Source organism: Oryza brachyantha, chromosome 8 (genome assembly GCF_000231095.2).
Source record: "Oryza brachyantha chromosome 8, ObraRS2, whole genome shotgun sequence".
Lineage (NCBI taxonomy): Eukaryota > Viridiplantae > Streptophyta > Magnoliopsida > Poales > Poaceae > Oryza > Oryza brachyantha.
This window is the reverse complement of record NC_023170.2, coordinates 11583661-11597001: the sequence shown is the minus strand read 5'-3', so window position 1 is coordinate 11597001 and position 13341 is coordinate 11583661. Positions and strand designations below refer to the sequence as shown.

Below are 13341 nucleotides of genomic sequence, written 5' to 3'. Positions count from 1 at the left end.
ATTAGCGATTAGTCCATCCATCTTTTACCGTTCGTCTTATTCAAAAAATTTATAAAAAAACAAAATTAGAAGCCATACTTAATGTTGGGATTGAGTATCTCCAAAAGAATGCTAACATGTTACTTTCTAAAAATTTGTATTGGGTTGATCTAAAAAATTATTGGGCACAAAAATTTCACATCCCTCAAATAAAACTCTAAAAATGAATATCATGTATTTGAAATACATATTCTTGCCTTAAATTTAAGACACAAGTGAGCTATTTAGCTATGGGTAAATATTAGAAATGTATTTGATAATTTGTTGGAGAAATTTTTTTTAGCTCAATTTCCCTAATTCAGTTTTAGGCATGAATTTTAGACATCTCTCTATGTATTTGTTACAGCGATATGATTGGTGGTTGGTTGATGTAACCACAGCTTATACGGGGTTAATGGATCAGATGAAAACCAATAAATCCTGCCACGTCGGTCCGTCACGAACTGAGTGATGATGTCTACTAACTTGAAAAAAAATGCCATTTCTGTTACGAAATATTATCTGTACGATTAAGATTAAATTTCACCAAAAATGCCAAACTATCACTTTGCTACGGTTTTACATCGATAGTATCTCACAAAAGCTCTAATTATAGCCAATGATGATTTTATCATAAAACTCTAATATGGTTTTTTTTATCTATACTCTATTTTTAAAAGAAAAAAATGGTGGATTACATATATTAACCGTTTCCACTAACTCTACTTGTTACGAGAAGAAAAAAACTATGAGATTAATAGACTCATTGTCAACAACAAATATATGTAACAATAAAAATATAACATATAAAAAAATAATGTTAATAACATCTTATGATATTTTTCAAAATTAAATCATGTTGTAACGCACGGGCAATCTGTTCGTACTGTAGGATATGTAGATCTAACTAATACCATCACGTGTTTCTGACGTATAGTTCCAACACTTATCAAACAAATAAAGGCTCGCAAGATTTTGATAAAATCAAACACTATTGTTGCAGTTTTTACTTAAAGTTGTAGTAAACTGATAATTTTGATAAAATAGTTGCATCATCCAAATTTACTCTATGATTGATTATCTAAGGCCTTGTTTAGTTCCCAAATTTTTTTTCCAAAAACATCACATCGAATTTTTAGACACCTAAATAAAGCATTAAACATAGATGAACCAAAAAACTAATTGCACAGTTATGGAAGAAATCTTGAGACAAATCTTTTGAGCCTAATTAGCCCATCATTAGCCATAAGTGCTATAGTAACCAACATGTGCTAATGACGGATTAATTAGACTCAAAAGATTCGTCTCGCGGTTTCTAGGCTAGCCGTGAAATTCGTTTTTTCATTCGTGTCCGAAAACCCCTTCCGACATCCGATCAAACATTTGACGTGACACTTCTCCTAAAAATTTTTCCAATCTAAACACCACCTAGCTACCAGTAGAAATTAACCATTCAAAAATACACGTTTACTCCTAAGTGAATACCTTCTCTGTTTGATAAGATCATAAGAGGAGAATTTGTTGTAAGTAGACAACCATTTGAGATTCTTGTGGCTGTTTAGATTGATGTCACTTTAAACCTTATAAGTGATTGGTAAACCCACAAAATATGCATTTAGTTTATTAAAAAAAATGTTGGCAAGTTGTCTAGGGAATTTGGTAACAACCACAGTCCTACAAAAATTTGGCTTGGTGAGCTTTACCTTGCAAGCAGCTTATAATGCCAAATTTTGGTAGGGTAAAATGTGAGGCACAACCAAAAAACTCTTGCTCTTCCAAAAGTTAACAATGTCATCAACTTACCAACATTTGGAGTGCTAAATTTCGGTAAGGTTCATTTTGGCAATAATCTGATCAAAAGCCCACATCTCTGTGAGTTCTACGTGTAGTCTATTCAAACCATCATTTACACATTTTTCATGTGTTTCACAATCATACATTTTTCCTATCAAAATCTATTATTTCTTATTCCTCCTTTATTTTAATCTTGTGTTTTAAATGGGCCCTTTTATCATGTTCCCTCGTTTATGTGTCGACTGGGAGAGAAGTACGTGTAGCAATTTATTCGTGGAGTCCCTGCCGGTTAGGCCCACGTCAATCCACCGGTCGATGTCTGCCAGCTCAGGGTGGCCTCCACTCATGTGATTCTCTTTAATTAGCACTCCATTTAGGACATGTTTAAAGCCTGAGAGTACACTCTTTTCTCGGCCACATCAGCAACGAATATTTATAAGCATACGTTAAAGTTTGAGTTAGGCATTGTTTCTTCGTTAATACAACAAAATATATTTTTTATTATTTTTCTTTTCTTTTAATATATCTCATGCAGCAAAATTTCTTTAAATAAATACGAGTAGTCAACTCTAAGTTGTTGTCATGTATAACAATCATTTTTCTCTCTCCTCACTTCTCTTTCCTTCGGGCCTGTTTGGTAGAGCTCTAAACTCCAGATCCTAGCTCCAAACTCTAACTCCAGTGAGAGCTGCTCCTGTGGAAGTCGGAGAGCAGATCAAAACTATTTAGCTAGTTTGGTCTGCTTCAGAACTCCTAAAAGAGAGAACACGAAGTAGATTGACAATAATAGCCTTGCGAATTATGTGTAGTCATGATTAAACCATGATTTAATTATGTTTCTTTTTATGTAATTAAATACTGATTATTTTTATTTTAAACTTTAACAACATAACTATATAGTTATAAAATACTATATGATAGTTAACACACAATATAAATATTTACTAATAATATATAGTAGCATGAGTGGAAAATTCAAGTAATTACAACAAAATAATAAAGAGCAGTGGGTCTTTTGGCGTGGAGTGGAGCTGTGCAGCAGCAAAAACCCAGCTCCACCCCTGTAGTTTATTTTTCAGGAGCAGCTCCGTCAACTTTGCTCCAAAAAAGTTAGAATCTGTACTGTTTGGTACAACTCCGGCTCTAGTTAAGTTGGAGTTGGGAGCTAGAGCTATGCCAAACGGGCCCTTAATGTCATGTTATTTGCTCACGTGACAACGGAGAGTAAATTAATAACTACCGTTGTATGCATCCTTAGAGCAGGTACAATAGTAGGCTATAAGTAAGCTATAAGCATATTTTAAAGAGATAAGAGGGGAGAGAGAAGAGAAGTGTGCTACTAACTTATAGCCAGCTGCACACGGCCTTCAAAATAAAATGTGTGTATGACATGTGAGACCATGTATTTATGTTTTATAGATAAATACTGTAAAAATTAGCTATAGATGAATTAGAGCTAGTAGTTGGCTATAATATTGAACTTGCTCAGCCTCGTATCTGTCCGAGAACCAGATTTTTGTTGACACGTAGGATGACAGTGATCGTATTATCGCTAATTGGCTCTGCATGTCCAAAATCAAAAGAAGTCGGTTATATTACAGTCTTCTTGGAATCAATTGATGTTACATGCTTTTCTTCATGAATAAGGATTATCTTAAAAAACTATGCAACTTTTCTTTCTAAAATGCTTTGAAGTAGAACTACAATATAGTTATAAACTATACAAATATAACTTACATATAATTCATATACTCCCTCCCCATGTAAATGTTTGACGTTGGCTAACTCAAAAGTGAACTAGCCAACGTCACACAAAAAAAGTTGGGAGAGAGTACAACTGTTCAAAGAGCGCATCCAAAATATTTTCTATTTTAAAGAGATAAGAAGAGAGAGAAGAGAGCGGACTACTAATTTGTAGCTAGCTACAATACGGACTCCAAGACATCATATGTGTATGACATGTGAGATCATGTATTAATGTTTTGTAGACAACTATCGTATGAATTGGCTATTAAGTTGGCTATAGATAAATTAGAGCTAGTAGTTGGCTATACTATTGAACGCTCTTAGCCTCGTATCTGTTTGAGAACCAGATTTTTGTTGACACTTAGGACGACTGCCGATCGTATTATCGTTGATTGGCTCTGCATGTCCAAAACCAAAACAAGTTGGTTATATTACAGTCTTCTTGGAATCAATTGATGTTACATGTTTTTTCTTCATGAATGGTTTGTAGGATTATCTTAAAATACTGTGCAACTTTTCTTTCTAAAAAGCTTTGAAGTACAAGTTATAAACTATACAGTATAACTTCTATATAATTCATATACTCCCTGCCTATGCAAATGTTTGACGTTGGCTAACTCAATAGTGAACTAGCCAACGTCACACAAAAAAGTTGGGAGGAAGTACAACTATTTAAAGAGCACACCCACAATATTTTCTATTTTCTCCATATAAATCTTCATGTAATCTAGACTTTTTCTTTCTTCCCATGCAAATCTAGACAGTTGATAAATGAAAAGTTCTAATATAGTTATAACAATGCGAATTTAATTGGTCATGTTATTATTATTATTAAAAAAGGTTGTTTCTCTTCATGCCAATGACGGGGCTTGAGTTTTGTTGTACGAGCTCAGTAGGGGTGGATAAAAGCTCAGGCTCACTAGGTCGGTTTGAGCTTGGCTCGAGCTTGTAGGGCTCAACTCGAAAGCCAAACGTAACAAGCCCTAGCCTCCTTCTTAGCTCATTTTTGAAACTAGTTAAGCCCAAGTTGGCTCGTGAGCCTATGCTATCAAGTGCGCATGTGAATTATCTTATTGCTTAGTGAAGTTTTTATTTATTTACTTATGGTTGTCATGTGAATTTTGGAGAATCAAATAAGTGAACTTGTCTTCTTTTGTGACTTGTTATTTTTTCATAGTATTTTTTTCCTATTTACAAGTTCTTTATAGAGAGATACTTCTTGCCGAGAAGCTCCAAAGTCAACTCGAGGTAGCTCGAGCCAGGAAACGAGCTTAGCTGAGCCGAGCAGTTTGAGCCTGGTTTCCATAACCAAGCCGAGTTAAGCCAAACATATTCTCATGCCAATCTTCATGTGCTCAACTCGTTTTCACCGCTAGAGCTAGAGCTTTTTGCTATTTTGGCTACAAAACTAGGTGGCTTCACTAAAATAGCTATGGAACCGTAGACTTTGCTAAAATGATTTTGTAATCGGTAACACATCTTTATAATAGCCATACAGCTTACGATGGACAATTTTCTTTTCTTTTTCCTTGTAAGAAACACCAGAAAGGACCGAACTACCCCTCGCTCTCTCAAAACGTTATTTAGGCCTTGTTTAGTTTCCATTTTTTTTTCAAAAACATCACATCAAATCTTTAGACATCTAAATAAAACATTAAATATAGATAAACTAAAAAAACTAATTGTATAGTTCCGGAAGAAATCTTGAGACGAATCTTTTGAGCCTAATTGAAAAGTGATTAGCCATAATTGCTACAGTAACCAACATATGCTAATGACAGATTAATTAGGCTCAAAAAATTCGTCTCGCGGTTTCGAGCCGAAATCTAAAATTTATTTTGTAATTAGACTACGTTTAACACTTTAAATATGTATCCGAAGACTTGATGTGATGTTTTTGTAAATTTTTTTTTACAAACTAAACACCACCTCATGTGCAGTCCGAGCTCCTGCCGTCGCAGAGCCCCTGCTCCCAGTGCACTCACTCGTGAAGGAGAAAAAAAACAGATAAAAAGCTCCCAGGGCACTCCAATTTCTGTGCATGCATGCGCTAGGGGTAATAAAAATTTCCACTGGCAAGCCATTAACAAATACTGTTGTACAGCCAAGCGACATACTCAGTAAAGCTTCTTTTTTTTTATGTGTATGTTCGAAAATGTAATATGTTTATACAAACAACTGTGTTAACTTGGTTGTGGAAAATATAATTTTTACCACAAGCGCATGCATGCACAGGCGCTGGAGTGCCTGGGAGCATTTCCTCTTTTTTTTTCGGGCTTTGGACTGTAGGGAAATAATATTTTTGAGAGAGTGAGAGGTACTTTGGTCCTTTGTAGTGTTGTTGCAGGGAAAAAGAAAAAGAAAATTGTTCATAATATATAACTGATATGGTTTGATTGATTAGCACTTGGTTTGATGGCCAAAATAGCGAAAAGCTCCTAAAGCTACGGGAATTAGAGCCAGTGGGAGTTGACACGTAGGTACGTACGCATGGATGTGTCGAGGAGGGGGAATTTGCTACAGGTTATTTTCGTTATACAAAGTATTGTACCAGTAGTAGCTTATTTTTAGTTTTTTCTTAGGTTTTGTACACATGTTTTCTAAACCACTAAATGATGTATTTTTGCAAATAAAATTATGTATAAAATTCATTATCTTATATTTTTAAAGTATATCTTTAACTTTGCAGCAATTAGTTCTATTGTTTATACCACTAAATAGTTATAAGAAAAATTAGATAATCTTTACGTATCCATAGTGCATTCAATCCAAACAGATAATATGAGCTATTCCTTCTATTTGTTGATATAATGGTTTTAGGACTCCTGAGAAAGAGTAAAAGATAAAAGAAAGATAAAAGAAAAGAGTATAATATCTCTTATTAAATAGTAAAATGTCAGAGCAAAAAGGTTCAATTGGTTGAAAATAAATGAGAGAAGATTGAGTACGTTAATTTATAAATTTCATACTTATTTTATGTTATAGGGTTTTTAAAATTTACAACTGGTTTTTATATTTAAAAAAAATACTAATAGAACAACAATCTTAATGATAATTTTTAATCTCCTTGTGGCAGTTTCAAAACAACGAGTCAAACTGATGGTAAATTTACGATTACCCCGTATGTTATTTACATTCTCCCAAAAGTCTCGGGGACAGAATATTCGCTCGAAAGAAAAAAACACTCAGAGCTTAATAAAAGAAAACCAAAGTGACGCAGGAAGTTTTCCTTTTTCCCACGGAAAAACAAAAAACTTTTCGACGGGAAAACCAATGGAAAAGGGGACAAAAACCCACAGCGGAGGCCCACGGCCCAGGGAATAACATCGAGTGGTGGGTGACGTGGATCCGACGGATTCGGAGATTCCTTTCAACGGCCCAGATTCCGCCCTCCCCTTCTTTTATCCCCCTCCACTCCTCTCCTCCCGCTTCCTCTCCCACACCCACACCAGATCCCCTCCCCCCCACCACCTCGCCTCCTCTCCCCCTCCACCCCGCCATGGCCACGGCCTCCTCCTCCTCCCCTCCTCTCCTCGATTCCACGCCCGTACACCTCCTCCTCCTCTAGCCCTCGTGCTCTCCTCTCCATCGCCATAGCCGCTTCGATTTGGTTGGGCGAGTAGATAGCTACTGGTACATAGCCCGTACATAGTGTGTGTATAGATCTATAGGGGTGGGGGATGATGATGTTGGGGAAGAGGGGAGGAGGGACGGCGGCGGCGGCGGCAGGGAGGAAATCGATGAGGCGGACCACGAGCATGACGGAGTTCGCGCCGCCGGTGGACGTGGTGGCGGCGTCGGGGGAGGAGGAGGCGGAGGCCGACGAGGCGACGGAGCTGGAGGTGGCGAACGGGAGGTGGGAGGAGGAGGAGGACGCCGCGGTGGAGGAGGCGTCGTACGGGTGGTTCGGCGGCGCCGGGGCGGCCGCCGCGGGCGTGAGGGCTGACTGGCTGGCGGCGTACCGGGCGCGCGCCGCGCCGGCGCTCGCGGGGCTGCGGCGGAACTCCGCGGACTTCTCGGCCGTCGAGACCGCCGCGTTCCTCCGCGCCTGCGGCCTCTGCAACCGCCGCCTCGGCCCCGGCCGCGACACCTTCATGTACAAGTACGTCAAGAAAAACCGAAAAAAAAAAACTCGGCCACGCACCACTCCCCACATCGATTCCTTCTCACTCGCTTTGATTAATTTCTTCCTTCTCCTCGGAGCTAGATCGAGATCCATGGCTTATTCGATCCGTTCGTCTTCGTCTTCGTCTCTGCAGGGGTGAGACGGCGTTCTGCAGCCTGGAGTGCAGGCAGCAGCACATCACGCACGAGGAGTGGAAGGAGAAGCGCGCGCTCGCCATCGCCACCGCGGCGGCGGCGGCGGCAACACCGCCGCACCCGCCGTCCATGCCGGACCCGGTGACGCCGGCGACGGCCGCCGGCTCCGACAGCCCGGCCGGAGGTGGCACCCTCGCCGCAGCGTAGCCCTCCCTCCCCCACCACCTCGCCGACCGGTCGCCGGCTCCATCGACGACATCCACACCAACCATATAGCTACGACGACGACGAACTATGCAGCTCTACTCTGTACCACGACGCATCCGTAATACCAGTACCGATGGCGGATGAACGCCTCGTGCCTTTATGTTACGCCATTCCAATCTGATCTCATATTCTCCTCTGCTCTGCTCTCGCATGCTTCCTCCTTCCTCCGCCCGTGGATTTTTTTTTTCATCACCCTGGCCTTCTTCGCTTCGTCGTCCTGCATCCATCCGTATCCGGCGATCCCTTGGAAAATTTTTGTCGCTGTTTAATTACTTGTTTCTCCTTCAATAATCGTCGCCCATCGATCGACGAATTATTGTTCTACTTCTTCCTGCCAAGATTCTCTCGCCTTCACGCGCTGCGTCAAACCGCTTCCGAAACATGACACGATGCAAACTACTATTCCGACGATGTGGTTTGATTGCTACTCTAATATATTATTATTATTATTATTTATTTATCATACTACTGAAGTCTGAATGCTTTCAGTATACTCACTCCGTACTAAAATAAATTAATTTTTTACTTTTTATCTATAATTTTTGACTCTATGTTTTATTCAAATTTTTTTGCGATTGATATTTTTATTTTTGTTAGATGACAAATGATGAATAGTACTTTACGTGTAATTAATTTTTTTCTAATTTTCTAAAAAAATTTTAAATAGGACGGATGATCGATATAACACGGAAACCAGAGAATTGATTTTTTTCAGAGCGAGTACATATTGATCTGAACTTCTAGAAGTCTGAAACTAATTATATTCTGCAAAGTCATGTTATGTTTTCAACGAAATGACAAAACAATTCAGTGTAGAAGGCTAGAAGGAAGGATAAAAAATCGACCTTAAGAACCGGTCCTAAAATAAGATATCTTTGTTCTTTCTTGTTTTTCCTAAAATAGTCTCATCTTTATACTATCATTGCGTTGAAGTTTATAAAAGTAGGAAAATATTGCACTGAAATTTATAAAAGTACAGAACAATACAGTGCAATTTGTGAAAGCATATTGTGTTTTAGTCTTTTGTCTTTGTATTAGTATAAGTGGGATGGACGCAAAATGAAGTTATTTTGGGATATATGAAGTACTTAACTGATTGGTTTAGGGCCACTTGAATTAATTATTTTCCTAAGTTAGTCAATTAAGTAATCCATCCATCCCAGATTACAAATTGAATTAAGTAAAATTGGCCTCATTTAGGACCCGTTGAATTAAGTATTTTCCTAAACCAGTCAATTAAGTACTGCTGCAACTAATAAATGAGGATAATTTGATCATTTTTACTCAAGAGTAAATTTGTGTGAGAACCCTTGAAACGACTTTCTTTGTGGGACAGAGGAGGTACGTGGACCACGTGGTAGAACGGCATCCTTCGTGGGAGAGGAATATAAGAATTTTTGTAGGATTTAGATTCAATAGAAAATTTTCCTATATAAAACATTTCGAAAATTATTGCAATTTTCCAAATCCTATTAAATTTCTGCAGAAATAACATGATGCATATAGATTTTGGTGGAAAGTTAGCAAGCGTTTCAACATCTTGAAAGAATTTCCTTCGAATATATCCTCCTACCTGGTTCATGCAATGATTTCTTTCATCTATCCAACCAACAGTTCCTGTACTTATTATACGTTTTATAATTCTCTCTTTTACACTTATATTATAGTCAAAATTCTATATTTTGCACTTATCTATTTTTAATCTTGCATTTCAAAAGAGCCATTCATCGATAGATGGATTGAATGATTGAAGCCGATGATGGACGGCATCCTCAAGTTAACTAGCTAGACAATGCAGTTAATTATACGAGAATCACATACACAATCCACTTAATTATTAGCATATAGCTTCATTATTGTGTATTAGTTCCAATAGGTCTACATCAGTGACCTCTCGTGCGTGAAAGAATCATGCATTACATCAGCACCAATTCGGAACCCCGGGGCAGGGAATCTCATTTTGCGGTCAGAACGACAAACTTAATTAATCATGACACATGCCAGATATTTTTTTATAATTTTACACATACGAGTATATGGTTATTGACTTATTTGCCCATGCATGTATGCATATACCAATCATCGCAAATTGTTGCATTAATATTGTGTAATGTAATGTAATAACCCTAGGCAATTATGGAGCTAATGGCATGAGAAGGGTTTGAGTGATCACATGGCCGGGGGCACGCACGCACCGCTGTCACGCGCGGCAGGCAAGCTGGCGCCAGCACTAGTAGCACGTACCGGTGCACCACCACACGCACGCCGTACGTTGATGCCGTCTCACCAAATGCGAGCGAAATGGTCGCCGGCGAGCCGTCCATGGATGGACGGATGGATGCAAACATGCAGCAGGAAAAAAGCAAACGTTTAGAATTGATCAGTGCATAAGCTTTTTGGTTGCTAGGTCTGCATGCATTCATTGAACACTGACTTTTCATTTTTCATGCAAGGTTAGACCAATCGGTTCCCATGCAAGCAAATAAATTAGGCAAATAATCATTCTAGCGTCATGGTGTAAATGGACTATAACTCATTCTTCTCTTCTCCTTGGTCTCGCTGCTAAGAATAATACGCTGATCAAATTTGGACGGAGGGAGTACTATTCGGTCTATGGGTGTATCGCCATGCAACCATATAATTAACTCGGCCCAAAAATTCAGAATCTACTGGCTTGTCCTGAAATAAGATCATCTTTCACCCTTTTGTTATCCTAACATCCATTCATCCTTAAGCCATCGCCACAATGGAGTTTATGAAACTAGATAATAAACACATTAAAAATAAATAGGTAGAAAACAATTATATTGATATTTGATCAAGTGAAGGATATTATAGTCTTTTTTATATTAAATATATGTGCAATAATTAAAAAATAAAATTATTTTCAACAGAGTGACTAACACATGAGAGTACTCATTATCCCTTTTTGCAATGGCTGTAGGTAACTCTGAGATATATCTTTCTTTGGAGCTAGAGTTCAACCGAACAATTGAGCTTCACCCAAAAAGAAAACAAAATTTTTTGGAGTAATCTTCAAAATGAACTAGGGGGTGGAGCAGCTTTCGGAATGTTCCACGTCTCCACTTGGGATTCAGACTCCGTGATCATAGTCAGAGCCATGCCAAACATGACCTTTAGCTTTGTTTTTAAATATATAAAGCTATCAATTTTGAATATAACTTTTTTTATCTTACTAGATTTTTAAAAGTATACCATTTAAATGAAAAGGCAAAACAAATGTTTTATATCAAAAAATGTAAGAATACCACCCTGTCGAACTAGATCGGGTCGATAGGGGACATGTCGATATGTGTCTGTTCGATAAGGGGCTTATCGACTCAACCCAATTCAACATGGACATCTCAAGAGGGAGAATTATCTTGTTGAATTATCGATGTTCAGCAGATCTGGTGTGGAGGAAGCGTATCAAACTAGGGAAATTCGAAAGGACCCACACTGGTGTAGCTCAATTTGATAGGGTCCTATCATTCGTCCTATGTTAAGTAGGTGCCATGTCGACCATGTAAAGTTTAATGAGGCTTTTCTTTTGTAATTTTCTCACTGACATATATTTTTGCAATTTTTTATTTAAAAATTATTATTTTTTGATAAAATTTACCAACTCTCATGATCTATGGGATTTTGCCAATGTATTTATACAGTCGAAATCCTCTATATTTTGTAATGGAGGTACTATAACTATTTTATATTCATGATGATTTTGTCCAAAACATCTATACAAAAGTAGGCCCCACATTTTGATAAAAGTGTGATGAAGTGCCGGCCTATATGTATCTCTTGCACGCAAACAAAACTAGCAGTAGAATAAGAAAGGATCCATAAGAGCATCCCCAACAGCTCATCTAAATTTGGTCATCCATATCTTCATTTGGATGATCATCTAAACTAGTTTCATCCTTTATATCTCTATGTACTCCACTAGATCATCCATATATGACATTCTCTATATCTTTTTGGAGGATAGAGAGATCATTTAAATATGAAGGTTCTCTCTCCTAATATAGATGACATCTAAAAATAGATGATAGGATAGCCGTTCTGTTGGAGCTCAATTTATAGTCTTCATCCTCTATTTTCATGATAGAGGATGAGATACATGAGCTGTTGGGGATGCTCCAACAGGGTTGATACATGTCGAGGTTGGGGGAAATTGTCTACTTCCCGTTCCATACGCTAGTCCCTCGATTACGCATTTTGTTTATTACAATCATTTAACCAATGATACTTTATTAGTATATGGCTTTTTGATATAAAAAATAATATTATTAGACTATATTCAAAAATATATTCTTATAATCATAATTTCTTATCAAATAAATAATATATTAATATATGAATCTTTGATATCAAACATTGTCCTAACAGAACAAAATACTAAGAGATTAAGACTTCTTTGCCCTACCTAAACTTATCCGTGGAACACCTAATATGTTTATTTCTATTAACATTTATATAAATTTAGACAAGACTAATAAATCTTACACCATAAAACATATGGAGGAATATATTTGTAGAAGACATCATAGACTCTGGATCTTATCCGGTTGAGACAGAGCCAAACCAAATGCTACCCGATTCTCAATTTAAAATTGAGGATCACAGAACCGTATATAAGATCGGAATTGCTATATGACATTCGAGTGAAATTTAAGGATAAATATTTACAGATTTTGAACTATTGGATCACGCCAAGATTCATGTATGAGCTTCTCTCCTCCGACTTCGGCGAGCTCCCCTTCTTCTCTGGCGCCGGCGACACCCCCAACTCCGGCAGTGAGCATACAGGTTAGGGTTTGAGGCTAGGGTGGGGGTTGTTGGAGGGGGAAAAGGGGAGTTTCCTTCGGACTTAGAGGGATGGTCGTGGGCGGCGGAGGATTTTAACTCTAATGAACAAAATAACACTGTCTTGTAAAATATGAGTTTTTCTAGGATTCAAATTTTATACCATAATAGAAGTATATCTTCACCAATTTCCATGATTTCAATAACTCCAATGATTCTGGAGCCACGCAGATTCTTGGAAAGTTGATCTAATCAATTCAAAATTTAAAATTTGATCATTGAAGTGACTTAAAAAGGAAATTTTAACATCTTCTTAATATATATTAAACAATCTAAAAATTATTTATACACAATACTTCTCTGTCTTTACCTTTATCTCATGAGGTTTGAAGGGTGTCAACTTCAACAACTCTGGATTCTAATGCCACTACCAAGGAGACAAACCATCCA

General features: G+C 37.8%; 1 protein-coding gene across 1 annotated transcript; it reads left to right on the top strand.

The window, feature by feature from the left end:
• Positions 1 to 7056: 7056 nt before the first annotated feature.
• LOC121055126 (FCS-Like Zinc finger 6-like) lies at positions 7057 to 8195 on the top strand. Its single transcript, XM_040526584.1, has 2 exons — positions 7057 to 7660; positions 7818 to 8195. Exons 1-2 carry the CDS (start codon positions 7239 to 7241, stop codon positions 8023 to 8025), a joined length of 630 nt encoding a protein of 209 aa, XP_040382518.1. The 5' UTR covers positions 7057 to 7238; the 3' UTR covers positions 8026 to 8195.
• Positions 8196 to 13341: the final 5146 nt, after the last annotated feature.